At 41.1% G+C, this 25,739-nt stretch overlaps 1 protein-coding gene across 2 annotated transcripts; it reads right to left on the reverse strand.

Moving 5' to 3' along the window:
* Window positions 1–1,387: 1,387 nt before the first annotated feature.
* Window positions 1,388–25,739, reverse strand: LOC132767037 (centromere protein H). Of its 2 annotated transcripts, XM_067464575.1 has the most exons (11): window positions 25,500–25,734; window positions 22,800–22,855; window positions 21,527–21,575; window positions 19,411–19,485; window positions 18,197–18,253; window positions 16,840–16,903; window positions 16,618–16,669; window positions 14,741–14,904; window positions 3,457–3,520; window positions 2,492–2,694; window positions 1,388–1,620 (listed from the first exon to the last, which is right to left on the reverse strand). In XM_067464575.1, the coding sequence occupies exons 1-11, from the start codon at window positions 25,607–25,609 to the stop codon at window positions 1,603–1,605; spliced, it is 912 nt and encodes a 303-aa protein (XP_067320676.1). In that variant the 5' UTR covers window positions 25,610–25,734; the 3' UTR covers window positions 1,388–1,602. The 2 variants fall into 2 exon arrangements, with proteins under 2 accessions (XP_067320676.1, XP_060617585.2); XM_060761602.2 differs by lacking the exons at window positions 1,388–1,620; window positions 2,492–2,694; window positions 3,457–3,520 and adding an exon at window positions 13,531–13,863 and having other exon boundaries at window positions 25,500–25,739.

The following is a 25,739-nucleotide window of genomic DNA, read 5'->3' on the forward strand; positions in this document are numbered from 1 at the left end:
AGTGGTCCTCAACCTGTGCGTCCCCAGATGTCCTAACAGCTGGTAAATTGGCTGGGATTTCTGGGAGTTGTAGGCCAAAACACTTGGGGACCACTGGTTGAGAACCACTGGATTAGATAGAGATAGGTAGATAGGTAGGCAGGCAGGTAGATCAGAAGGACTGCTGGGAGTTGCAGTCCAAAAATAGGTAGAGAAGGAAGAAAGAAAAGGGGGAAAAGGGGGGGGGGAGAAGGAAGGAAGGAGAGAATAAAAGAAAAAAAGGAAAGGAAGGAAGGAGAGGAAGAAAGGAGGAAAGAAAGAGGGAGGGAAGGCTGGCTACAGCAATGCGTGGCGGGTACAGCTAGTAAATAATAAATAAATAAATAAATAAATAAATAATTTTACATGAGCAATTCAGACTTTCTCCCCTGGTGGCAGGAAAATCACTTCTTGTATACGTGTAAACAAGATGGGTGAACACATTTATTGGATAATGCCTTTTTATATACATAATATTGTATTGCTAGGGCTTTTTTTTCAGTGCTCACATGTGTTACATCAAGACATTTCCAACTTCAGTCTCAAATCATGCAGCAGAGGGCCCTTCCAAATAGGTCCTACATCCCAGGTTCTGATCCTAGGTTTTCTGCTTACCCCAGATTATCTGGTGATGCAGACTCATATAATCCAGTTTAAAGCAGAAAACCTGGGATAGAGGGCCTGTCTGGAAGGGCCCAGACTTCAGAAAGAGAACAACAGTTTACAAGAGATTAAGTGGTAAGCAGCACTAAAAGGACTAAACATGTAGAATAATCACAAGATGTCTCAAACCGACACCTGTTGATTCTCTACAAGGTAGCTGGCATGCCCCCCCCCCCCCCCCCTATGTGTGACAGGAAGTTGCTGCGATGGAAATCTACGCTTACTTCCTAAATTTATACCCCGCTCTGCCATATCATCCAGTTCAAAGCAGTTAATCTTTATATGTAGAAGGGGCCACAATCGAGTATAAGTTTGTAGTCTTTTACAGTGATAGATTTATACAAAATATTTTACTGCTTCTGGCAACCTTAAGTCAGAACATTTCTGTCTTCACCCCAAGCCCAGAAGCCATTCACAAGATCCTTTACAAGAATGGAAGGGACTGGGGGACAGAAAATGTTCATGCCTGGTTTAGAATGGTAAAATTCATACTGCGCTATCAAATTCTTTTTTTACAACTAAAAGTTATAAATGTTATTGAAAAATATGAAAATTTTTATGATGCACGTCTATCCATAAGTTTCAGCCTATACATTTAGATGTAAATGAAAACCTCTTTGAAATAGTTTATGCTTTCACATATGATGCAGGAAAGAACAAATTGTGGGTTCCTTACTGCCAAACAAAAATTACACAAACATCAAGATGGAGTATAATGAAAAAAATATTTTAATGGTGTTGTTATATAAAGTGGACTCAGATGGTTACTCGAATCAGAATGGTCTTCTGATTTAGGACACAGCCACTTTCCAAGTGTCTCATAAAAGGCCTTTAATAATGCGTTTACAATACTCAGATAGTAAGGAACGCCTTTACAGCAAGTTTGTTGCTCAGCAGTAACTAACTGCATATTCTTCTGTGTTATTCTGGACCTCCCCTCTGCAAGAAAAAAATAAGATTGATATTAGTTCATGTGCTGTATCGATAGAGGACTTCTGAAGCTTTTGTTTTCATTTTCATTAGGCCATGGTCTCACAGAGACAAAACAAGAAGCCACAGTCAATACCAACTCTCTACAGTTTCACTCAGGAAAAGAAAATCCATGCTTGCACAACTTGACCTCTACTTCATCTGTGAAATCCGCTAACTGGGATTAGGTGGAAAAAAACCATACATCTCTTAAAATTAAGATCTGAATCAAACTCTGGGAAATGCTGAACACAGAAATCTGTTCTGGTAACAGAATGGAACACCCCCCCCCCCCGCCCCCCCCCCCAAATACATTTCTGGTGACCAAGCTTTATTTTCCCCAGCAGTATCATTATGATAGAGAGGCACTTTGTTGCTACTACTGTATCACTTAAATTTAGAGTCCGTCCTTCCTCCCTCCCTTTAATATCTCACCTTTCTTCTGTCAAGGGAGAATCTGTTTACCAGCTGTTGCTAACCAGATATTTAAACTGTTGCCACATGAATCTTGGTGCTTCCACTGGTAACCGTTAGCCTTAGATAAAGAATAATTCCTTCTCTTAAAAAGTCTACTGTTATCTGATTCCTGATTTTTTTAACAAGCCAAGTAATGACTACTCCATTATCAAAGCTTTTAGTATTGAATGTATAATCCAGAACTCCAACTTTTTTTGTCTGGCTAATAAGCTACTGGAATTGTTTGAATGCTATTTTCTCATCTATTGTCTAAGGCTTTTGATTGATGACAGCTTATACTTTGATTTGATTTGGTGAAAGATAACACAGAAACATTTTAATAAAATAAATACAAGAAACTAGTAGAAAACATCCTGGAACTTACTTGAATGTATTCCATCTCTTCAACTGACAATGGTTTCCGTCGATATTTTTGAGGTAAAGTTCTTACTAGTTCTACTGTGTCAGGTGTGCCTTGTGTTCTGCCACTAAATGAAATATGTTGATGGGAAGGCGGTCCACCTCCTGCAGAGATTTGTGCAGATGGTGCATGAAGTGGTGGCACTCTTGATTGTAGAGGATCTTGCACTGTAGCAGCAAGAGGGGAAAGTTCAAAACAACTGAAATTAAACAAAATATTGTGAACATGCCTGAGAAACTTTTTTCCTCTATAATCCCAAACAATATTGGTAGGAGGGGGAATATTTATAGGCATACACATTCATACAGTGAAATGTGGCAGAGATATTTGAGAATTTCATGCAATACATCACAGCCATGAAAGTGCATTAATCATAGATTATGCACAATCTCTGGCTCAGACTGTCTTGAGAAGCTTGCCGGAGTAGCATCTTTCAACTGACGGAAGACTAATAGTTAATTTCCCTTAAATGAAACACCTGAACTGCTATTCTGACTTGTCACAGAATAATATGAATTCTATTTTCAGTCTTTCAAACCGTCCACACACTAAGAGTTGCGCTGATTTGCTAGCCAAGTATTTATTCACTTATTTTTGAAGCAAAAGGGAATTTTAGACTTCTTTCTAAATCAGTGATTCCCATACTTGGGCTGATAATTAACTCCCTACAGTACCTGAAAAAAGATAACAAATTCTGGCAGTCCAGTACATTTTGGAAACACTTACATAAAGCAACATAAATATTTCTGATGTAAGCATTCCTCCAGTAAAACAATCTAAGGCTGAAATCCTACTCAGACTTTCCTGGCAGTATATCCTAATGAATTATTTCTGAATAGACATGTCTATGATTGGATTGTGAAGAACGCTTTATCAAGTTTATTGTTAAAAGCCTATCTAAAATAAATGTTTATGAAAGAGATACTTACTTTTAGGTTGGGGAGTACTTTTTCTGTCTGGAAACTTAATTAATGGCGTATGTGGCTTGACTACCTAAAGAAAAACAGGCAAGGAAAGGGAAACAAGAGATTCTAGGATCATAAATCAATATATACATCTATACATGTGAATTTTAATAAATGTTTTGAAAACATAATGCAAATACATTTGAAGACTTCAATTTCATGTTTTGAAAGAGTTCCAGTGCTAAAAAGATGTTAAATCCAGGCATATTAATGATTTATTAATTCACATTCCAAACACAACCTCCACAGTTGCTAGGTTAACTCCAAAGGAAGCGGATTTATCTGCGTGAATTGTTAACAAATACTCAGTACAAAGTCTAATGTTCATACTGATTTAATTAAAATAGCTAAAAAAAAGTTGAGGGAGAAATTTTTTTTTTGCTGGCAACACTATGTAACAAAATTTGAAAAAAAATCTGTTCCTAGTTTGAAAGTGTTATTTCCTGTTTAATTGTGAAGTACTTACTTTGAAAGCAGTTGTTATACTCCAGAAACTTCTTTTTTGTGGCTGCCACAATCTCTGTTGAATTGGTTGAGATTAAATGAGATATTAATTGAAAAACTATAGTATCTGCTGCAAGATGTCCCTCAAAAATAAAGTTTTTGCAGTTTAATACACTTTTACCATGCTTTTATGATAGAACTAATTAGGAAATGATTTTTATAACCCAATAAGAAAATGTGTGTTACATAGTGTAATCAGAAATCTATGGAGTCAGCTCAGCCTTTTCCTTAAGAAGCGCTACACGTTGACTACTCGGTCTAAGTGACAATCCATAGCTGCTGTATGTGTGTTTTTAATCTTCTCTTCTGCCAAAGGGTTACCCACGTTTACTTACAAAATATATTTTTGAAAGCCCCAAGTCTTTGACAATTTAAAACACAGAAGAGACTGGTAAGGATGAGAAAAACAGAAAGTTCTTAAACTTATGGAGTTGTTAGAAGCACCAACATGAACAGAAACAGTTCAGCGAGCAGAGCAGTCAGGCAATTACACTATGGAACACAATTTTTGTTACTGGGTTATAAATGTCATTTCCTAATTGGTTTTATCATAAAACATGGGGAAAGCTTATTAAACTGCAAAAATGTTGTTTTTGTGTGACATCCTGCAGCACATTGTGCTATAGTTTTTCAATGAATATCTCACAGAGTTTCAACTAGTTCAACATAGTTTTGTGGCAGCCACAAATACAAAGTTTCTGGAGTATAACAACTAATTTCAAAGTAAGTACTACACAATTAAATAGGAAATGACACTTTCAAACCAGGAAAAGTCACCTTTCTCCATGGTATAATATACCATAATAGCTGGGAAACAATCTAGATTTGCAAAACACTGACAAAAAGGATCAAGAATTCTAGATGAACGAAAACTACCGTCTTTTTGTGTACTTCAAGGGTCATGAAATTGCTTATAAAATGTATCTTTAGGTTCCTCTTGCTTTAAATTCAGTTTAGTTATTTGGGGTGCTGATTCTGAGAACTGCATTGGATAGACCACATTAGCTCTAGTTTCTGATACAGAACATATGCCATTCAGTAGTCGCCATCTGCTTACCCACAGAAAACCATCGTACACGGGTAGTTGTATAATTAGCAACTAGCACTTCCCGGTAGTCCTGGTTGTTATTATTATCATTGTTATAAGAACGATTTGGAACACTCAAGCGTCTTCCAATTGCCGCTAGACTGCATTAGCACTTTCACCCCTTCCCTGTTCCTCCGTGCCGCACTTTATACCGTAAGTAGAGCACTTTAGATCTAGCATTTATTAATGTGCGTTGAATGTGTGTTGCTGCTGAGTGATCATTGACGATCATCCTCGATCATTGACGGACTGTTCCAGAAATTGTTGCACTTTAAGAACTTTAAGAACTGGCACCTTAAGACCTAACGATATTTTGCACTTTAAGAACTGGCTATATCGATACCACCATCCGAATCGTCGCCACCCATGTGGTTCCCTGCCCCCCTCTGGATACTGTTTACGTTACTCTGCTGTGGCGGAGGGGGCGGAGGAGGAGGTGGCCTGGAATCTGGAATTGAGAGTGTGGTGGGAAGGGGGGAGGAGGGGGAGGGGAGATGCTGGCAAGAACTAATAAGCTTGACAACAAGTATAGGAGGAAATACCCTTATGGCTTACAACCGCGGCATGGAGGGAGGGAGGTGTTCCACTAGCCGAGGGGCCCCCATAGAGGTCGTGGTGGGAAGGAGGAGATGCGGGAGAAGGAGACCACGAATTCGGCTTAATTCGGACCGCTTTCCTAAATTAACTATTCCCAACAGGTCTCCTAAGGTAATTTGGTGTAACCAGGTGAGCGGGCCCTCTGGCTTGAAGGTGGTGTTGTTGAACGCCAGGTCGGTCAACGGAAAAACATCTTGGATCCAGGACTTAATCCTGGAGGAGCGGGCAGACCTGGCGTGCATCACGGAGACCTGGCTGGATGAAGCGGGGGGCGTAAATCTCTCCCAGCTTTGTCCTCCAGGCTTCTCCGTGCAACACCAACCTAGAGCCGGAGGACGGGGAGGCGGGGTCGCAGTGGTCTATAGAGATTCCATCCATCTAACCAGGAGCCCCATCCCGCAGACCACAAATTTCGAATGCGTCCACCTGAGGGTGGGTGACCGGGACAGAATAGGGATTCTGCTAGTGTACCGTCCACCTCGCTGCACTACAGTCTCCCTACCTGAGCTAGCGGGGGTGGTCTCGAGCCTGGCGGTGGAGTCCCAACGGCTCCTTGTGCTGGGGGACTTCAACATCCACGCCGAGGCAGCCCTCACAGGTGCGGCTCAGGACTTCATGTCCGCCATGGCAACCATGGGGCTGTCCCAACGAATAACTGGCCCCACCCACTGTGCTGGACACACATTGGACTTGGTCTTCTGTCAGGGATGGGAGCAGGGTGGCGGTGTGGAGGAGTTGTCTAGCTCTCCGTTGCCATGGTCCGACCACTTCCTGATTAGATTTAGACTCACTGCGCCCCCTAACCTCCGCAAGGGTGGAGGACCTATTAGGATGGTCCGCCCCAGGAGGCTAATGGATCCGAGTGGATTCCTGACGGCTCTTGGGGAGTTTCCCGCCGCCGCGGTAGGTGATCATGTCGAGGCCTTGGTCGCTCTCTGGAATGGGGAGATGACCAGGGCTATTGACAAGATCGCTCCGGAACGTCCCCTCTCGAGTAACCGAGCTAAACCAGCCCCTTGGTTTACTGAGGAGCTGGCAGCGATGAAGCGAAAGAAGAGGGTTCTAGAGAGCGTGTGGCGCTCAGACCCAAGCGAGTCAAATCGAACACGGTTTGTGTCCTTTTTAAGGGCATATGCCGCGGCAATAAAAGCCGCAAAGAAATCTTTCTTTGCGGCCACTATTGCGTCTGCAAAAAACCGTCCGGCGGAGTTGTTTCGGGTTGTCAGAGGTCTTTTAACTCCCCCAACCTCAGGTGGGAGCACTGACAACTCGGCAGCACGCTGTGAAGCATTTGCTCGGTTCTTTGCAGACAAAGTCGCTTTGATCCGCTCTGGGCTGGACGCCGCATTAGATGCAGTCTCCGTGGATGTGACACAAGCACCTGCTTGTCCGATTTTATTGGATTCTTTTCAGTTTGTGAAACCCGAGGATGTGGACAAGATACTTGGAGGAATGAGACCCACCACGTCCATCCTAGACCCCTGCCCTTCCTGGCTTCTGAAAGAGGCCAGAGGGGGATTGGCCGAGTGGGTAACGGTGGTGGTTAATGCCTCCCTTCGGGAAGGCAAGATTCCAGCGAGCCTAAAACAGGCTGTTGTAAAGCCGCTGTTGAAGAAACCATCACTCGACCCCACTAAATTGGACAACTTTCGGCCTGTTTCCAATCTTCCCTTCTTGGGCAAAGTCATGGAAAGCGTGGTGGCCTCACAACTCCAGGTATTCTTGAGAGACACGGATATTCTGGATCCGGCACAGTCTGGTTTCAGACCGGGACATGGTACCGAGACGGTCTTGGTCGCCTTAGTGGATGATCTGCGCCGGGAGCTAGACAGGGGGAGTGTGTCCCTGTTGGTGCTCCTGGACCTCTCAGCGGCCTTCGATACCGTCGACCACGGTATTCTTCTGGGGCGCCTTGCAGAGATGGGACTTGGGGGCACTGCTTTGCAGTGGCTCCGGTCATTTCTGGAGGGTCGTACTCAGAAGGTGTTGCTGGGGGACTCCTGTTCAGCGCCACAGCCGTTGATCTGTGGCGTTCCTCAGGGTTCCATCTTGTCCCCCTTGCTGTTTAACATCTACATGAAGCCGCTGGGTGAGATCATCCGGAGTTTCGGGGTGCGGTGTCACCTGTACGCAGATGATGTCCAACTCTGTCACTCCTTCCCACCTGCTACTAAGGAGGCCGTCGAAGTCCTGAACCGGTGCCTGGCCGCTGTAATGGTCTGGATGAGGGCGAACAAACTGAAATTAAATCCAGACAAGACAGAGGTACTCCTGGTCAGTCGCAAGGCCGAACAGGGTATAGGGTTACAGCCTGTGCTGGACGGGGTCGCACTCCCCTTGAAGGCACAGGTTCGCAGCTTGGGTGTGACCCTGGACTCATCGCTGAGCCTGGAGCCCCAGGTTTCAGCGGTGACCAGGGGAGCATTTGCACAGCTTCGGCTCGTGCGCCAGCTGCGCCCGTATCTTGGGAAGTCTGACTTGGCCACGGTGGTACACGCTTTGGTCACATCCCGCCTCGACTACTGCAACGCTCTCTACGTGGGGCTGCCCTTGAAGACGGCCCGGAAGCTTCAGCTAGTTCAGCGCGCGGCAGCCATGTTGTTAACGGGGGCTGGACGCAGAGAGCATACAACGCCTCTGCTGTCCCAGCTCCACTGGCTGCCGATTTGCTACCGGGCCCAATTTAAGGTGCTGGTGTTATCCTACAAAGCCCTAAACGGTTCCGGCCCAAAATACCTTGCAGACCGCATCTCGGCCTACGAGCCCACGAGGGCCTTGAGATCATCCGGGGAGGCCCTTCTCTCGGTCCCGCCTGCCTCACAGGCACGTTTGGCGGGGACGAGGGAGCGGGCCTTCTCGGTGGTGGCCCCCCGGCTGTGGAACACTCTCCCTGCTGAAGTTAGACAGGCGCCCTCCTTGATGGCCTTTCGCAGGAGCCTAAAAACATGGCTCTTTGAACAGGCCTTCAATTGAGGATAGTTAAATTGACAATGGAATGAACCAGGACTACGAATTTCGGCTATGACCCCAGGACTTGACGAAGCGGATTTTTAGTATAAGTGTATGTTATGTGGTATCCGTCTGGTTTGTATCGTCTTTATTTACTGTATATTGTCTTCTTGTTGTTGTTGTTCACCGCCCCGAGTCGCCTCCGGGCTGAGAGGGGCGGTCAATAAATGCAAGTAATAAATAAATAATAAATAAATATTTACTAATCTAGAGCCGCAGACCTTATTTCAAGTCTCGTGGTCCACAGGTTGGGAACCACTGCTTTAATGGGTCTGAACTTTCAAGTTGAGGTGTCTATTACCAGTTATAAGAGATCCCTCTGGTGAAATTGATCTAAAGGACAGAGACTGGATGATATGGCATGGTTGACTCATATAATCCAGTTCAAAGCAAATAATGTGGATTGTCAATTTTGCTAATCTAGATTAAATGGCAGTGTAGAAGAGGCTTTAGAGATGCTTAAGGGGATTGGGCAAATTCATTGAGTCTTTCAGTGCCTTTTATAATGGGTACAATGTTCTTTCACATGGCGTGAAAGGGGAAAGAAATAAAAAAAATGAGATTCCCATGTTTTGGTATTGAAGGACTAAAATCCTGCAAGGGAATATGCTGCTGTCTTGCAGCGCGGTGGAGACTTCTTCTCTGGAGGTTTTTAAGCAAAGGCTGGATGGCCATCTGTCAGGAGGGCTCTGAGTGTGTGCTCCTGCATGGCAGAATGGGATTGGACTGGATGGCTCTGTGGTCTCTTCCAATTCTATGAAGAGTGAGTTTCATCAAAATATGGCAGGATTTAAGACAATTGAATACAAAATGTTTGGGAGCAGGATTTTAGGATTTGTTTTTTTGGTGTGTGGAATATTTGTATTTTCATATAATCATGGGATATAATAATAATAATTATTATTATATAATAATAATAATTATTATATAATAATTATTATTATATAATAATAATAATAATAATTATTATAATTATAATTTTTGTCATGTCAGGAGTGACTTGAGAAACCGCAAGTTGCTTCTGGTGTGAGAGAATTGGCAGTCTGCAAGGACGTTGCCCAGGGGACGCCCAGATGTTTTGATGTTTTATCATCCTTGTGAAAGGCTTCTCTCATGTCCCCGTTTGAGGAGCTGGAGCTGATAGAGAGAGCTCATCCGCGCTGTCCCCTGATTCGAACCTGCGACCTGTCGGTATTCTGTCCTGCCAGCACAGGGGTTAATATAATAATAATAATAATAATAATAATAATAATTTTTGTCATGTCAGGAGTGACTTGAGAAACTGCAAGTTGCTTCTGGTGTGAGAGAATTGGCTGTCTGCAAGGACATTGCCCAGGGGACGCCTGGATGTTTTAATGTTTTATCATCTTTGTGGAAGGCTTCTCTCATGTCCCCGTTTGAGGAGCTGGAGCTGATAGAGGGAGCTCATCCGTGCTGTCCCCTGATTCGAACCTGCGACCTGTCGGTATTCAGTCTGCCGGCACAGGGGTTAATAATAATAATAATAATAATAATAATAATAGTAATTTATTTATACCCTGCCACCATCTCCCCAAGGGGCGGCTTACAGGAGGCCAAGCCCAACAATACAGCAAAGCAAATATACAACATAAAAATCCAACAATAAGAGATAATGAAAATAAAAATACAAAATACAATACAAAAACAAACACAGAAGGCAATATAAAATCACAATAATTGAATCATAGCAATTGAACACAGTGGGCAGGGCAGGTTGCAAAGATTAAAAGTTTAAAAACAATGGGTGAGAAAGCAATGTAATGTATCTGGAAGGAGGATCAGATGGGACTAAAAACAATGGGGTTTAATGCACTATGGGATTGAATAAAGTGCTTCTGAGTGCAGATCTGGTAGGGGCAAACATAGGCCCGCCAGGTGTTTTGGACTTCAACTCCCACAATTCCTAACAGCCTACCGGCTGTTAGGAATTGTGGGAGTTGAAGTCCAAAACACCTGGCGGGCCTATGTTTGCCCCTGCCTGATATACATGCAAAGTTATTGAGATCCAACACTTTGAAGAGAAGGACTTCTCTTTTCCCTTTCCTATCAAGGGCACTGGACTTTGAGGATCCCTTGTAGTGGCTCATTCACTTTTCAGGACCCAAACCCCCAAGCTGGGCCTAAATCCGCCGCTCTCCGCGCATCCTAAAGCCAACCCGCTCGTTCCCTGTTGAGGAAACCCGAGCTGAAGGTCTTACCTGAACGACCCTACTGGCGGCCGCCATCTTGCTGCCCATGGTGACACCCCCGCCCAAGCAGGGAGAGCGAGGGGGCGTGTCCTCACAGCAGCAAAGGGGCGTGGCTATTTGACGCATAGCAGGAAAGGGGCGTGGCTTGGTGATATGTTCGACAGGGGGCGGGGACAAGACATGGTGAGCTGCTCCCATTGGCTCAACAGATAGGGAGGAAGATAACAGTGAGAAGATCCCTTTGGGTGTATTAGAATCAATGCAATGTGTTGTCCAAGGATTTTATGGCCGGAATCACTGGGTTGTTGTGAGTTTTCCAGGCTGTATGGAAAACTGTATGTTGTGAGTTTTCCAAGCTGTATGTATCCTTGCAGATGGCCAATTCTCTCACACCAGAAGCGACTTGCAGTTTCTCAAGTCGCTCCTGACACACCCCCCCCCCCCCCAAATCATCTTAAAATAGTAAAACAATGAAAGTTAAAAACAGACCTCACCTCTGAGGATGCTTGCCATAGATGCAGGCGAAACATCAGGAGAAATGCCTCTAGAACATGGCCATATAGCCCGAAAAAACCCACAAGAACTGAGTCTAACAATTATCTGAAGTTCTTGGGACTTGAAGTGCCTTAGATTTTAGATGTTTTTCATATTGTGGAATGGCTGTATTTGCATGTATGTACATAATCTTGGGAATGGGTTTAATTAATGTATGTTTCATAGTTGGCTATCTGTACCCACTGATTCTGCATCCATGGATTCAGCCATCTGTGGCTTCAAAATACATTACAAAAATTCCAAGAAGCAAAAAGTTTGTCAGTGTATATACGGTACATCATTTTACTACACCATTATGTATAACTGGACTTGATAGATTTTGGTATTCTTGGGAGTCCTGGACCCAAATCTGAGTGGATACCAAAGTTAAACCCTTGTGCCAGCAGGACTGATGACAGACAAGTTGGAGGTTCGAATCTGGAGGGAGGGGGGAGGAATGAGCTCCCTCTGTCAGCTCCAGCTCCCCATACAGGGACATGAGAGAAGCCTCCCATAAGGATGGGCAACATCCTTGCAGACAGCCAATTCTCTCACACCACAAGTGATTTGCAGTTTCTCAAGTCGCTCCTGACACACACACACAAACACACACACACCCCCCATAAACTAAAAATTATTTTATACATTTGTAATTTTTTTGTACATGACACAAAGTTTGTGTACAGCTAACTGCCAGCAAAAGTGTCACTCTTTCAACCACCAATTTCAGATTTTAGAATATTTAGGAATTCCAGATAAGGGAAGCACAATCTGTACAATAGATAGAAAGATTTGATGCATTTATCTAAACTCTATACATGATGAAAATTCAGAAAAACATTGTTGTTTTTTAATGGCATGTAATTTTAAAAATAATTTTTCAAGAAATCCTGCTTTAGGTTCAAAGCCACAGAATAAGTCACTTATTAAAAAGTGGCCTTTCTCAATTTAGGTAAATATTTAACAACACCTTGTAGGGAGGTTTTCTTTTAATCAAGAAAAATGTTTCTAGCAACGTGGTTTACCCTAGTGCAGGTATGCACAAACTTCAGCTCTCCAGGTGTTTTGGACTTCAACTTTCATAATTCCTAACAGTCGGTAGCCAATTTTTTGAATCAGCGGAAACCAGAAACAGGGCTAACATCTGAGGCATTGAAACCTATGTTGACCAGTGTTATCTATGTCTGGTGTTCTCAAACTTTTTCAGTCATGAAGCCCTTTTTGAAGCAAAAGTTTCTTGTGGTGCCCCAAGAAAAGTTATATTATATTATATTATACATTATATTATATGTGTATATATCAGGCATGGGCTGGCCAGTGGCAGATGGATGGAGAATGTTTGTGTGAACTAATTGACACAGTGCAGCCCCACCCCACCCCCCACCCCCACCCCCCAAAAAAGGAAAGATGAGAACAATTTTAACCAACATATCAGTATTTTAGTGGAATGCCCCCAGGGCCATATATAGTCCAACCCTTTTCTGCCATGTAAAAAAAGCACACTCACTGGACTCTTAATAGATGGCCACCCAGCCTTTGTAACAACAATAACAACAACAACAACAACAGAAACCCCAGAGGCCATCCAGTCCAACCACCTTCTGCTATGCAGGTAAAACACAATCAAAACATAGGGAAATAGGGTTTTGGAAGCCAAAAAAGGAGGGAGGTCTAGGTGGAAAGGAAAAGGGCCTGGACAGTGAGAGGGCAGGGGGAGCGGGAAAAAAGTCTGTACCTTGGGAGGATACTGCTGCTGGTTCAAACAGCTCAAAACTTTAATTTCCCTGCATTTCTCAGGAGGAAAGAGGTGGTGGGAAGCAGCATGGCGCCGCGGACCCTCTCACTATCAAGGACACATTTTGAGAACCCCTGCTTTATGTTGTTGAAGAGCTCATTTCTTTGATTTTGAGAAGGAGAAATGTGTTTCCAGGAAGAATGTTAAGTCTGAATTGCGAAAAAGACTTGTAAATGGATAACTTCAAACAAAAAAGTGAAATTAGCCACAAATAACTATAACTAGGCATTTAAGCAAATATGCTTTAGTTTCCCTTTGTATACATTGCAATATTTCCTATAGGAAATGAGAAAAGTCCTCAGTAAATTGCATATTTTTTTATTTCTAGGCTACAGGGAATTAGGAATTGTATATTGAATTATCAAAGACATTTTTTGGCAGGAAATTCCTTTCCAGGTCCATATTTACATCCATTTCATGCATCATTATAAAGGTCCTACTGTGACAGAATTCCCCATTTATTGAAACGCCATCTGAAGCTGCTGCTTGTCCTTTAGATCAGAAAACAATGGAAAATTCATTAAAGTACTGCTGCTGCTTCTTCAGGTCCCAGCCACATTTTTCTCAAGTTGCAGAACAATCGCTTTCAAATCTGGATCTTCTGCCCAATTGACGTTACTTGCAATAATGATACTCTGAAATAAAATATGTGATTAAATATTCAAAATGGTTCAAGAAAGCCCACTTCTGCTAGTGAAGTTTTGTTTTAACATAGACAGACATAAATTCCAGCAGAAGTTTCAAAGCAAGGAAAAGAAAGTCCATAATGTTTTTGTAGTGATACTATACAACTATCCAAATAGGATTCGTCAGTAATAGCAACATTAATATATTTCTGAAAAACTCATTTTGTAGCTTCTAAAATATGAAAGGAACTTAATTGTGGTCCAAATGTAAAGACTGACACTATTGGAATTATATCAGGCATGGACACCAGGTTAAACCATTGAGCTGCTGAACTTCTGGGGATTGGGGTGAGTTCCTGCTGTTAGGCCCAGCTTCTGCCAACCTAGCAGTTCAAAAACATGCCAATGTGAGTAAATCAATAGGTACTGCTTCTGTGGGACTGTAACGGCGCTCCATGCAATCATGCTTGCCACATGACTTTGGAGGTGTCTATGGACAATGTTTGCTCTTCGGCTTAGAAATGGAGGTGAGCAGCACCCCCCCCCCCCCCAAAGAGTTGGACACAACTAGACTTAATGTCAAGGGGAAACCTTTACTTTACTTATTGAAGTTATATTGTTGCTGTTTATTCATTCAGTGGCTCCCGACTCTTCCTGACCTCATGGACCAGCCCACGCCAGAGCTCCTTGTCTGCTTATGAACAGTTTCCAAGCACAATATTTCTATCTCTCAAGTAAAATCACATGGAATCGCACAGCAATCAAAGGCACCCCCTAGCAATATTATTTTTAACAATACACTATTAAATTTTCCTTCACAGCTAGTACGAATTAGCTCATTTTGATTGGTGTGATAGGTTTATCTACTTTCTTAAATGCACCGTACCTGAAAGACGTTTTGAACTATTGTGGTCATTTGAATTTCCTTTTGCAGTTTTCCACGCATTTTCTCCAACATTTCACCTACTTTCATATTTTCCAATTCTGCCTTTCTCTTCTTCTTTATATCACATATTTGTGCCAATTTGCATTCTCCAGCTCGTTTTAGTGCTATTTTATGAGGGAGGAGGAGAGACGAGAAGAGAAATAGATAACCATGAATGCAATGATTCCCAAAAATGTATTGAAGGAGCATGCCATGGTACACTGACACACCCATTTAATAAATCAAACTATAGCTTTGGATTTTAAAACCAAAATTTCATTATTTAAATTTGTTCCACATCCTTGAGTATGCAGGAAATGTCATAATAGGGAGGGGACAATTTTCATTACCCTCTATGGCAGTGATTCTCAACCTGGGGTTTCAGATGGGTTGCCAAAGATAATCAGAAAACACTTATTTCTGATGGTCTTAGGAATCCCTTTGGCAGAGAAGACTGAAGATCACTCTGTCTGTCCTTCTCTTCCTTTTTGGTGTTGGTGACCTACAACTCCCAGAATCCAAAGACAGCTCCCCCCCCCCCCCCAACCCCACCAGTATTCAATGTTGGCCATGTAGGTAGTGTGCCAAGTTTGGTGCAGATCCATTATGGGCTGGGCTTCAGAGTGCTCTTTGATTGTAGGTTAACTATAAATCCAAGCAATTACGACTCGCAAATGTCAAAGTCTATTTTCCCCAAACTTCAACAATGTTCATATCTGGGCATATTGGGTATTCGTGCCAAGTTAGGTCCAGATCCATCATTGTTTTAATCCACAGTGCTCTCTGGAGGTAGGTGAACTACAACTCCAAAACTCAAGGTCAATGCCTACCAAACTCTTCCAGTATTTTCTATTAGTCAGTGGGGGGTTTGTGGGCCAAGTTTGGTTCAATTCCATTGTTGGTGAAGTTCCGAATGCTCTTCGATTATAGGTTAACTAACAATCTCAGCAACTACAACTCCCAAATGACAAAATAAATCCCTCCCCCAACCCCACCAGTATTCAAATTTGGGTGTATCGGGTATTTGTGCCAGATTTAGTCCAGTGAATGAAAATACATCCTGCATATCAGATATTTACATTACAATTCAAAACAGTAGCAAAATTACAGTTATGAAGTAGCAACGAAAATAATTTTGTGGTTAGGGGTCATCACAACATGAGGACCTGTATTAAGGGGTTGCGGCATTAGGAAGGTTGAGAACCACTGCTCTATGGTTTCCCATGCACCCTACAATTCTGCTTCAGAAGGCTAAGACACTAAATTGAACAACTTAGGGCACTATAGGGAAAAGAAAGTCCCTATAGTTCCCTAAAGAAGCCCAACTTTTTTTTTGTCGTGTCAGGAGTGACTTAAGAAACTGCAAGTCGCTTCTGGTGTGAGAGAATTGGCCGTCTGCAAGGACGTTGCCCAGGGGACGCCCGGATGATTTTTGATGTTTTTATCATCCTTGTGGGAGACTTCTCTCATGTCCCCGCATGAGGAGCTGGAGCTGATAGAGGGAGCTCATCCGCCTCTCCCCGGATTTGAACCTGCGACCTGTCGGTCTTCAGTCCTGCCAGCACAGGAGTTTAACCCACTGCGCCACCGGGGGCTCCTAGGAAGCACAACTGAATGAGCAGAAGTCCAGCTGTATGACACAGGGTACAGTCATGGCACATGTAAACATAGCAATATTTTCAACATAGTCATTTTCAAGGTGTAGTTAGTTCTCTTGGGATGCTACCATGATCCGAAAGATACATATTCAAATGAGACAGCCTAATTATCACACTTATTACAAAAGTACAGAAAATAACACAATGCTATGTAACTATAATGCCACTATGTGAACTTACCTAATCTGCTCTGCTTCACCTCGTTCAGTTTTTCTTCCAATTCACGCGATTCCTATATTAAAAAGTAGTACATCAACATATTTTATAGAAATATATACTTGTGTTATGACAATATGACTGTAAAAATTAGCTTTATAAAATGTAAAACTGAAACATAGTCACTTTTGGTTTTAGATATCTATCCCTCTAATAATGTAACATTTTAAAACAAATGAGACTTACCTGCTGTGATTTAAGTATTGCAGTGCTAAGCATAATGATGTGTTTTGTAGTATCCCAGATAAACCTATTGAGAAAATAAGAGAATTTGTAGCTACACAATGGGATTACAGCATAAATCTGGGAATGGATTGAAACAGGACATTTCAACAGTGCATTTCAACAAACGGATCTAGATGCTTTAAGTGAGTGGTATCAAATTTGAGGTCCTCCAGGTGTTTTGGACTTCAGCTCCCAGAATTCCTGGTAATTGGACATGCTGGACAGGGCTTTTGAGAGTTGGAGGCCCAAACATCTGGAGGGCCACAAATTTGAGACCTTTGCTTAAGTGAACAGATTCAAGAAGGTATATAACCTATATTCTAGATATAGCTTATATACCATACATACTTGAGTATAAGCTGACCTGAATATAAGCCAAAGAACCCTATTTTACCACAAAAAACTGGGAAAACATATTGACTCGAGTATAAGCTGAGGGTGGGAAATGCAGTAGCTACTGGTAAATTTCAAAATAAAAATAGACAACCAATAAAATTACATTAATTGAGGCATCAGTAGGATAATTGTTTTTTATTATTTGCATAAAACAGTAATTTGAGATAAGACTATCCATTTCTGATTGAACCAATGTAAATGTGCTTATGTATCCTTCCAATAATAATACAGTAAAATAATAAATGTAATAACAATAAAAGAGTAAAATAATAAATGTAATAATAGAAAAAATAATAAATGTAATAATAATAGAGTAAAATAATATAAATGTAATAATAATAAATAAGAGTAAAATAATAAATGTAATAAAAATAATAGCAGAGTAAAATAATAAATAACTCGATTATAAGCCGAGAGGACCTTTTTCAGCTTTAAAAAAGGGCTGAAAACTTCACATATATGCAGTACTTCTCCTTTTCCCCATTCTGGATCTGACCCGGCTTCTGTCTAGTCATGCTGTTTCTCAAGTATATGTCTGACAGCAGACAGATCTAGCCTACAGTTTGAAGAAACCAAAACCGCAAGGGCCATTCAGTTCAACCCTTCTGCCGTGCCAGGAAAACGTAATCAAAAGATGGCCATCTAGCCTTAATTTATGCCCCCCCCCCCCCCAAATAGTTGTACTGGGGAAAGGTTTAGGGCATGTGGCATAGTTCTGTTTTCAGGACTTTCATTTCAACTATTTCTGATTTTTTAGTCTTACAAAAGTTAAAAAAGCAGCCCAAAGATCCCCAAATGTCTGGTTTATATATATTTCTGATCACATACAGTAACTGTAAACCCAAGTAAGCAAAATCTCTTGTCAATTATATGTAAAGTACTTTTAAAGAATGCTTTGCTCTGGAGTCTCAAACCTCCTTACTTAGAATCTTCATCCTCGTCTTTCAGTTTGTTCCTGAGGGCATCAGCTACTTGGATCCTATGCAAAAAGACAAATGACAGGAAAGATCTGAGCTATATAAAAACCAGGTTAAAAATATTCTTATTATACACACACACACACAAGCTCAGGGACCTGACCGTGTTATTAAAAGAGGCATTGTTTGTTTTGGGATGCGAGGTAATATCACTTAATTTTAGCCCAGATCTGCCATTGGCTAGGTTTAGTACTCTCTGGATAAAAGTGAACTACAACTCCCAGATTTCCAGGGCAATCATGCCCAAATCCAAATCCTCGAGAGGCCCTACTCTCGGTCCCACCTCCTTCACAAATGGGATTGGTGTGAACGAGAGACAGTGCCTTTTCTGTGATGGCCCTTCAGCTGTGGAACTCTCTCCCTGGTGATATTAGATCAGCCCCTTCCCTCCTGACCTTCACAAAGAGGGTGAAAACATGACTTTGTGATCAAGCCTTTGGCAAATAACACAGTGTAATAGATGGACTTGGATTTATGTGTAAGGATTACCGAAATGGCCTGACTATGATTGGGGATAATGCGGTTTTACAGTTACAATTCCAATATTTTATATGTTTTAATGCTCTTGATCTTGTTTAAATTTTAATTGAAATGTTTATTTAATTGTATATTGGATGCATATTGTTTTTAAGGCATTGAATTATTGCCTATACTGCCTTGAGTCCCCCTCGGGGTCGAGAAAGGCGGGATATAACTATAGTAAATAAATAAATAGATTAGTAACAGTTATTATTTCTTTGATGTTTAGGATGCAGTATTATTATTCTTAAAAAAGTACTTTTAAATTTTGGTTGTTGATGTCATTTTGTTTTCTGTATGTAGGTTTTGTTTTAATCTTATTATAAAATTAATTATAATAATAATAATAAAATGTGCCTAGTCATCGATAGCCCTGCTCAGGTCTCATAAGTCCAGGGATGTGTGGCTTTCTTCATAGATTTAATCTATCTGTAATGTGGACATCCTCTTTCTTCGTTGCCTTCCATTTAGTAAATAATAATAATAATAATAATAATAATAATAATAATAACAACCTCTCCCTGTTGCTCAAGGTGGGACACAAGATGATATATCCTCAGCACAATAGCCTCAGTGTAGTCATCTTTCCTTCTAAGGACAATTCAGACTTGAAAATGAAAGCAAATCAGATGTTATTTACCTTTGTAATGCTAAAGTTTTGTTTTGGTAAGATATCTTCATCTCCTCCATTTCTCTTTCCAAGACTTCTATGGAACTAAGGACAATATTGAAAGAAACCAGTTACATCAAACTAAACCTCAAAACTTTTCGGGAATATATTTCTATAAAACTCTTATAACAGCATGAAAACTTTAATATGTTTCTCTAGTTATGATTTTATAGAGAAGACACATTGCTCATATTGGAGATTAGCTTTGGTTATTTTGTGCCCCCCCCCAATTGCTATGGCAACTGTAAGATGTAAAAAAGAAAGAAGAATTACATTGTTTTCATACTCATACACAGAAATCATCTCCCTTCTTTCAGCACAAATTCTCTATCTAATAATATTGTTGGCTCTTTAGGGCACACAGCAAATACATAATTTGGTACTCATTCTGGTAAACTGATTATCCCAACCTTATTTTTAAAATGAAACACATTTTTTAAGATCACAAGGCTACATAAATATGGCTAAAAGTATGTGGACAGTATTAGAGAGAGGACATGAATGAGATTGCATACAAATGAGATGGATAGGGCCTTTGTTTTCTTGGTCTTTTGGGTTCCTAACCATTAGCAAATTTCTTTTACACCCCAAAATGGGATGAAAGACAGTTCAGAAAATAGACTAAAAAATATGGCCTTAAAAATTCAAAATTGCTAAAGACACACTTTCATTTCTAAGCTAACAATTGTCCCAAAACCAGCATTAATTTAAAACATCACTTTTCAGAAGAGAACAACAAAGGGAACATTTGCAGCCCTAAAAAGACGGTTAGCCTTACATAGAAAAAACCAATAGAACTCAGTGAGACATTAGGTGCATCTACACTGTAGAATTAATGCAGTTTGACACCACTTCAATTGCCGTGTCTCAATGCTATGGAATGAATAGGGAGTTATAGGTTTGTGAGGCACCGGCACTTTTTGGCAGAGGATAAAAAGCTTGTAAAACTACAGATCCCATTATTCTATAGCATTGGGCCAGGGCAGTTACAGTGGTGTCCAACTACATTAATTCTACAGCTGCACCCTTTGTTAACTGTAGCTAATATGCACCATACCTAGCAAAAGATTTACTTTTGGTAGGACCAGTTTTGGATTTAGCTTGTAAACGTATGCAGATGGTCATTTTTCAAATATACTCTGAATACAACATACTGTAGAAAATTTAAATGCACATCTGCCAAAAAAAGAACAAAAATGGAACAAGGAATCCAGCACAAACTCGTATGTGTCAGTTGCTTGGAAAGAAGTGCAACTGAGGCTGGATTTACATTGCCATACGCATTTTTTAATTACATGATATGGTTACTATAGACTTTAGTATAGTTAATGTAGACCTCTTGTCCTTTAGAATAAAACTATAAACTCTAGAATGAACAGTAGAGGCAGCAATTTAGAATGAGACCCAATTTGTGTGATTGACAATGGACTGACCTGGACTATGATTCCAAACTTGCGTGATTTAAACAATGTTTTAGTAATTTTAAAGCATTAACAGATTGTTTTAATTCCTTTTTCATTTATTACTGTTGCTGGCATTGAATGAGTGCTTATTGTGAAGCTGCCCTGAGTCCCACTCCGGGGGTGAAAAGGACGGGATACAAATATGCGAAATAAATAAATAAATTAGCTGCATTGAACTGCATTATATGAATCAACACTGACCATATAATGCAGTTTCAGTCTGTACCACATGGCAGTTTAAATGGGGCTCAACTTTCAATATGTGTAGATTAAAAGAAATAATGAATGCAGCTTGATATTTGCATACAACAGCAAACTACCAAAAACACATTCTAGTACCTCTTAAAATAAAGTCCAAATACAGTTTTAAACATTTAAGCTTGTAGTTTCTGAAGTAAACAAATTGCAAATAAAGCAAATTAAGGTGAATGATTCTGTAAGGAGAAGTAAAACAGGACTAAATTATGCACCAAATAGCACTTCTATGCCACTCTCTTCTTAAAATCCAGCAATGCAAGAACTGCACTAAGATCAATTAATTCACCTCCTGGATTTGTAGAATGAGAGGAAAACAAACACAGAGAAATAGTTCTACATATTTTTATCAACTTTCAAAAACATACCTCTCCACTCTCTTTTCATCTATAGCTTGATCTGCAATGCTGTCTTCATCTGACAAGCAGAAGTTACACAAAGTTTAGAAGGCTGAAAAAAATCCTATATTAAAAAAAAACATGCCTAATATACAGAAAAGACATTCTTACATTACAGAACACTATTTTCACAGTTTGTACATGTCAGCCGTCGAAAGTGGTCAAAAGAATTCCCTATGATGTTTTACTACCAGAACAAGTACACTAATAGGACATAAGTTGGGTTGTTGTGGGTTTTTTTCGGGCCATATGGCCATGTTCTAGAAGCATTCTCTCCTGACATTTCACCTGCATCTGTGGCAAGCATCCTCAGAGGTTGTGAGGTTTGCTGGAAACTGGAAAAATTGGTTTTATATATATGTGGAAGGTCCAAGATGGGAGAAAGAACTCTTGTCTGTTGGAGATAGGTGTGAATGTTTCAATTGGCCACCTTGATTAGCATTTGATGGCCTGACAGTTTTTAGGTGTGGCTATTTATTTATTGAAAACTTTTATATCCTGATCTTCTCTACCTCCGTAGAGAGACTCAGACTGGCTAACAGCAAGGATTCAATGCTAACGCTACAGTCTAAAACATCAAAACAATCTAATAACAAACATCAACAGTAAATTAAAAATACATAAAGGATAAAATACATATAAGTCAATTTGCCAAGATCATGTCCAACTCAAAATGTGGGAAACCATAAATATAAGCAATATATAATGAAAGAAGTATTATAAGAAATATTTCATTCCACCTCAAGAACCATCACTTCAAACAATTCGGTTCGTCCCTATTTGCATATATATTTCCAACACACACACACACAAATGCATTGTGCTGATATATTTTGCAGTGTAGTACTATGGCCCCAGGGGTGATCAATGTAACTTGTCCTTTCTTAACAAATTGGCTGAACATGCTGATTAATTGAACACCGATGTTGTATTTTAGACAACTAGTTACTGCCTGGGAAATTCCTTTGTTGAGAGGTGATTAGGTGCTCCTGATTGTTTCTTATCTGGAGTTCCCCTGTGTTTAAGTTTTGTTTTTTATTTACTATTATAATTTCTTTGGTACTGGTAGCCAGGTTTTGTTCGTTTTCATGGTTTCTTCCTTTCTGTTGAAATTGTCCACATGTGGATTTCATAACTTCATCAATTGTTAAGTTTTTACTTTATGTTAACACTAGAAATGTTAGAAATGTTGGAATTTGCACCTTTGCATTAGTTGAATAAAGGTAGACAGACATTCACTTACTTGCATTAACTGTCGTATTATATTCCATAAGCTGTTGATTTATTTGTTCCTTTATGCTACAATTTAAAACAAAACAGAGTCATTAATAGGAAGGACTGCAAACAGTTTACAGTAAATCCATATTCTTCCTGTAAGAGTTAATAGCAAGTCTTAAAGATGATAGTTGTATGACGAGGTGATGATTTTAAAGGAGGAATTAAGCAGGTTTCCCTTGGAATAATAAATTAGAAAAAAATATGTATTGTTGAAGGCTTTCATGGCCGGAATCACTGGGTTGTTGTAGGTTTTTTCGGGCTATATGGCCATGTTCTAGAGGCATTTTTTCCTGACGTTTCACCTGCATCTATGGCAAGCCTCCTCAGAGGTAGTGAGGTGACCTCACTACCTCTGAGGATGCCTGCCATAGATGCAGGTGAAACATCAGTAGAAAAAGTCTCTAGAACATGGCCATATAGCCGGAAAAAAACTACAACAACCTAGAAAAAATAAGTTTCTGTATTCAAAGTATGCCTCCCAGGGGATTTCCATGGCAAAGCAAGGATTTAAGCCCTAGTCTCCCACTGTTTCTTAAAATGTGGGTCCTGACCCCAAATGGCTCTTTGCTCGATGTTGGGGTCAGAAAAAATTGGCAACACTGTTTTCTGAATGTCACCCAGTGGCTAGAAATTTACACTAATATGATTTGCAATGTTTACAGTGAACTCTGCAGAAGATACTTCAGCTCTACATTGACCCTTGGTGGCGGAATGGGGATCCTCAAACTAAGGCCCGACTCTGGAACTCTCTCCCCAAGGACATCAGACAAGCCCCAACACTGGCAGTCTTCAGGAAGAGCTTGAAGACGTGGCTGTTCCGGTGTGCCTTTCCAGAATAGGAGGCTCCTAGCATCATGTCCCAAATGCACTTTACTAGAGATTTAAGATTGTCTGCACACAGCATTACCTCTAAAGGCCTGTACATTTAACCTGTCATGTCCAGCACTTTTAAATTTTATTCATTACATTTGGCCCGGCCTTAGTCTTAAATGCGTCGTGGTGTCATTGTTTTTAATGTTTATTGTTATTGCTTTAATTTTTTATTTTGCTTTATAAGTTTTATTGTTGTATTTGTTATGCTGTTGTTTTATTGAGGGCCTTGGCCTTTTGTAAGCCGCACTGAGTCCTTTGGGAGATGTTAGCGGGGTATAAATAAAGTTAATAAATAAATAATAATAATACGGCCCTCCAAGGTCATTTACCCGGTCCTCACTCAGGGCCAACCTAAGTCTGAAATGACTTGAAAGCACACAACAACAACAACAACCCCATCTCATCAGCCAAAAGCAGGCCCACACTTTCCGTTGAAATGCTAATAAACTTATATTTGTTAAAATTATTCTTCATTTTAATTATTGTATTGTTTTAAGTGTGTTTTTGCACTACAAATAAGAAATGTGCAGTGTGCATAGGAATTCATTCATGTTTTTTTTCAAATTATAATCCGGCCCTCCAACATTTTGAGAGAATGTGACCTGGCCCTCTGTTTAAAAAGTTTGAGGACCCCTGTTGTGGGTTATATGGCTGTCTGGAAGGGCCCTATATCCCAGTGTGTGATCCCTGTGGTTCTTCTCTGTGGTTGCCCCCTGACTCTGGAACACCCTCCCCAAAGACATTAGACTAGCACCCACGTTGGCAGGCTTTAGGAAGAACTTGAAGACCTGGGTATTCCAATGTGCCTTTCCAGAATAGGATAATCTCCAGCACTATGTCCCAGAAGCACTTTATTAGAGTTTAAGACTCTGCACATTGCACTTGCCCAGAAATCCAACATACCACCTGCCACACCCAGCACTTTTTAACCTGTACCCATCACTGGCCCGGCCCTGGTTTTATTGCGTAATGGTGTAATGTTTGTTATTATGTTTTTAATTTGCTTTGAATTGTATTGTTGTTGTATTGTTGAAGGCTTTCATGGCCGGGATCACTGGGTTGTTGTAGGTTTTTCCGGGCTATATGGCCATGTTCTGGAGGCAATTTTTCTCCTGACGTTTCGCCTGCATCTATGGCAAGCATCCTCAGAGGTAGTGAGGTATTGTTGTTGTTTTGCTGTTGTGTTGAGGCCTTGGCCTTTGTAAGCCGCATCGAGTCCTTCGGGAGATGCTAGCGGGGTACAAATAAAGTTTAATAATAATAATAATCCCAGGTTTTCCGCTTTAAATTAGGAGCCCTTCCACACAGCTATTTAACCCAGAATATCAAGACAGAAAACCCCACAATATCTGCTTTGAACTGAGTCCACACTGCCATATATTCCAGCTCAGAGCAGATAATGTGGGAATCTTGTGCGGGCAAGATTGCTGACCGAAAGGTCGGCGGTTCGAATTGGACTTCCACTATTCCTAAAGGAGAAAAAAGGAAAGGGCCTGAGGCTGTTAGGAATGGTGGGAGTTGAAGTCCAAAACACCTGGAGGGCCCAAGTTGGCCCAGGCCTGGCCTACACTGTAACATATGAGCAGTTTGACTACTCTTCTGCTGCCACGGCTATTGAATGCTGAGATTTTTAGTTTGAGAGAGGCAGCAGCCACTCTTGGGCAGAGAAGGTTACGGGCCTTGTGAAACTACAGTTCCCAGGACTGCACAGCATGGAGCCCGGGTAGCTAAAGGGGCGACATGTCGACAGTGTGTCCCTCCCTTCGTGGCGGCCCGGCCTCAGGCGACTGACCGAAGCAGAGTGAGCAGGTCGGGCGTCCTCTCGCCTTCCTCGCCGAGCAGCCTGAGGGCCCCTTCGCCCATATTGGAGACTTCTTCTCCTTCTTCGGAGGCAGCAGCCATTCTCGTTCCCAAGAAGTCGCTTCCGCCTCAGCGAGGCCTCTTTGGGACAGAACCGTTTCAAAAATCCCGCCAACACAACTACGCTCAATTACTCCTGCCGGAACTCTACAGAGGGAGCGCTCTCCGTTCA

The sequence above is a fragment of the Anolis sagrei genome, chromosome 2 (assembly GCF_037176765.1).
Source record: "Anolis sagrei isolate rAnoSag1 chromosome 2, rAnoSag1.mat, whole genome shotgun sequence".
Taxonomy (NCBI): Eukaryota; Metazoa; Chordata; class Lepidosauria; order Squamata; family Dactyloidae; genus Anolis; species Anolis sagrei.

What these genes read in the sequence shown, in the direction of transcription:
- LOC132767037 (XM_067464575.1), bottom strand. Translation starts at nt 25,609, where the DNA reads ATGGCTGCTGCCTCCGAAGAAGGAGAAGAAGTCTCCAATATGGGCGAA. An exon ending in TAATACGACAGTTAATGCAA is followed by an intron (nt 21,576 to 22,799) that starts GTAAGTGAATGT and finishes TCTGCTTGTCAG; the next exon opens with ATGAAGACAGCATTGCAGAT. An exon ending in GACGAGGATGAAGATTCTAA is followed by an intron (nt 16,904 to 18,196) that starts GTAAGGAGGTTT and finishes TTTTCTCAATAG; the next exon opens with GTTTATCTGGGATACTACAA.